General features: G+C 43.7%; 1 protein-coding gene across 1 annotated transcript in view; it reads left to right on the top strand.

Moving 5' to 3' along the window:
• The window catches only part of LOC138864586 (neurofilament heavy polypeptide-like), a 306881-nt gene extending 305020 nt beyond the window's left edge, over positions 1-1861 (top strand). Inside the window, exon 2 of the mRNA XM_070132389.1 lies at positions 936-1861. Within this exon, the coding sequence (XP_069988490.1) occupies positions 936-985 (50 nt within the window). The 3' untranslated portion in view covers positions 986-1861. The remainder of the gene's footprint in view (positions 1-935) is intronic.
• The last annotated feature ends 275 nt before the right edge of the window (positions 1862-2136 follow it).

The raw sequence follows: 2136 nt of genomic DNA, 5'->3' as shown, positions 1-2136 counted from the left end.
TGTCTCTGTCTCTCTCTCTCTCTCTCTCTCTCTCTCTCTCTCTCTCTCTCTCTCTCTCTTTCTCTCTATCTCTCTCTCTCTCTCTATCTATCTATCTATCTGTTAGTCTCTTTCTCTTTCTGGCCGTTTGTCTGTCTGTCTGTCTCTTCCTCTCTCTTCTCTCTCGTTCTGCTCTGATTGCTCTTCTTTCTTCTTTTCTCTCTCTCGCTTTCTTTCTTTTCCTCTCTCTCTCTCTCTCTCTCTCTCTCTCTCTCTCTCTCTCTCTCTCTCTCTCTCTCTCTCTCTCTCTCTTTCTCTCTCTTTCTCTCTTTCTCTTTCTCTCTCTCTCTCTCTCTCTCTCTCTCTCTCTCTCTCTCTCTCTCTCTCTCTCTCTCTCTCTCTCTCTCTCTCTCTCTCTCTCCTCTCTCTCCCTCTCTCTATCTGTTGGCCTCTCTTTCTGGCTGTCTGTCTGTCTGTCTGTCTCTTCCCTTCTCTCTCGTCTCGCTCGATTGCTCTCTTTTCGTCCTTCCTTTCTTTTCTCGCTCTCTCTCTCTCTTTCTCCTATCTCTCTCTCGTCATTGCTCTCTCTCACCACCACCACCACCACCACCTCCACCACCACTCACCACCACTCTCTCTCTCTCTCTCTCTCTCTCTCTCTTTCTCTCTCTCTCTCTCTCTCTCTCTCTCTCTCTCTCTCTCTCTCTCTCTCTCTCTCTCTCTCTCTCTCTCTCTCTCTCTCTCTCTCTCTCTCTCCCTTTTTCTTCCTCGCTTCCACTCTTCTTTCTCAATCTCAGATGCAAAATGCGATTCTTAGTTTCTCTGCAGATTTAGAAAATAAACATCCATTAAGTAGCCTCAAGCAAAATCACTCTGTATTAATTGAAGTGCTTAGAACTTTATAACAGAATAATAAATCTTTGTTAAATATGTTTCTGTTTCTCTTGCTTTCCCAGGTAAGCTCAGCACACAGCGAGGAGGAGGTAAAAATCATTTATGTAAGTAAGTCTGTCCTTTTTTTGTATGCGTGAACTGTGATATGTGTACTTTTATATGTATATGTGTATAGTTGTAGAGATACGTGTATTTGTGAGAAAGAGAATGTGAAATGAGGAGAGATTGTGTGGGAATGGAAGAGAGACAGACAAAGATAAGTAAATAGATACCCAGATGAATGAAAAGATAGATAGATATATAGATAGACAAAGAGAGGATTGTATAAGCAGACAAAGGAAAAGGTTAGATGTCATTAACTAAGAAAGAGAAATATACGCGTGCGCGCACACGCGCACACAAGAAAGGGAGAGAAAGGAAGAAAGAGAGAAGAAAGAGGTAAAAAGAAAATAAGAAAGAAGGAAATATTTAACAGAAAGGAAACAAAAAAGAAAGAAGAGGAAACAAAAGAAGAGAACTAAAAAAAATGAAAGAGAAGAAGAAGAAATTAAGAAAAAAAAACAAGAAGAAAAACAAAAAAAGAAAGAAAAAAGAAAAAAAAAAAGAAAAAACAAGAAGAAAGAACACAATCAGACAACATCCAGGATTCCGCCAGCAGCCAAAGGGGACGGACGAGGAAGATGAAACCTCTCATTAAGAAACCACAAAGCCACGGAACCCACAGGCCTATCCGCGTCTTCATCCCGCCTCTTACATCTACAAAAAGCCACGGAACCCACAGGCCTATCCGCGTCTTCATCCCGCGTCTTACATCTACAAAAAGCCACGGAACCCACAGGCCTATCCACGTCTTCATCCCGCGTCTTACATCTACAAAAAGCCACGGAACCCACAGGCCTATCCGCGTCTTCATCCCGCGTCTTACATCTACAAAAAGCCACGGAACCCACAGGCCTATCCGCGTCTTACATCTACAAAAAGCCACGGAACCCACAGGCCTATCCGCGTCTTACATCTACAAAAAGCCACGGAACCCACAGGCCTATCCACGTCTTACATCTACAAAAAGCCACGGAACCCACAGGCCTATCCGCGTCTTCATCCCCCGTCTTACATCTACAAAAAGCCACGGAACCCACAGGCCTATCCACGTCTTACATCTACAAAAAGCCACGGAACCCACAGGCCTATCCACGTCTTACATCTACAAAAAGCCACGGAACCCACAGGCCTATCCGCGTCTTACATCTACAAAAAGCCACG

This window comes from Penaeus vannamei, chromosome 17, assembly GCF_042767895.1.
Source record: "Penaeus vannamei isolate JL-2024 chromosome 17, ASM4276789v1, whole genome shotgun sequence".
Classification (NCBI taxonomy): Eukaryota; Metazoa; Arthropoda; class Malacostraca; order Decapoda; family Penaeidae; genus Penaeus; species Penaeus vannamei.
This window is presented reverse-complemented; position numbering and strand designations above follow the sequence as displayed.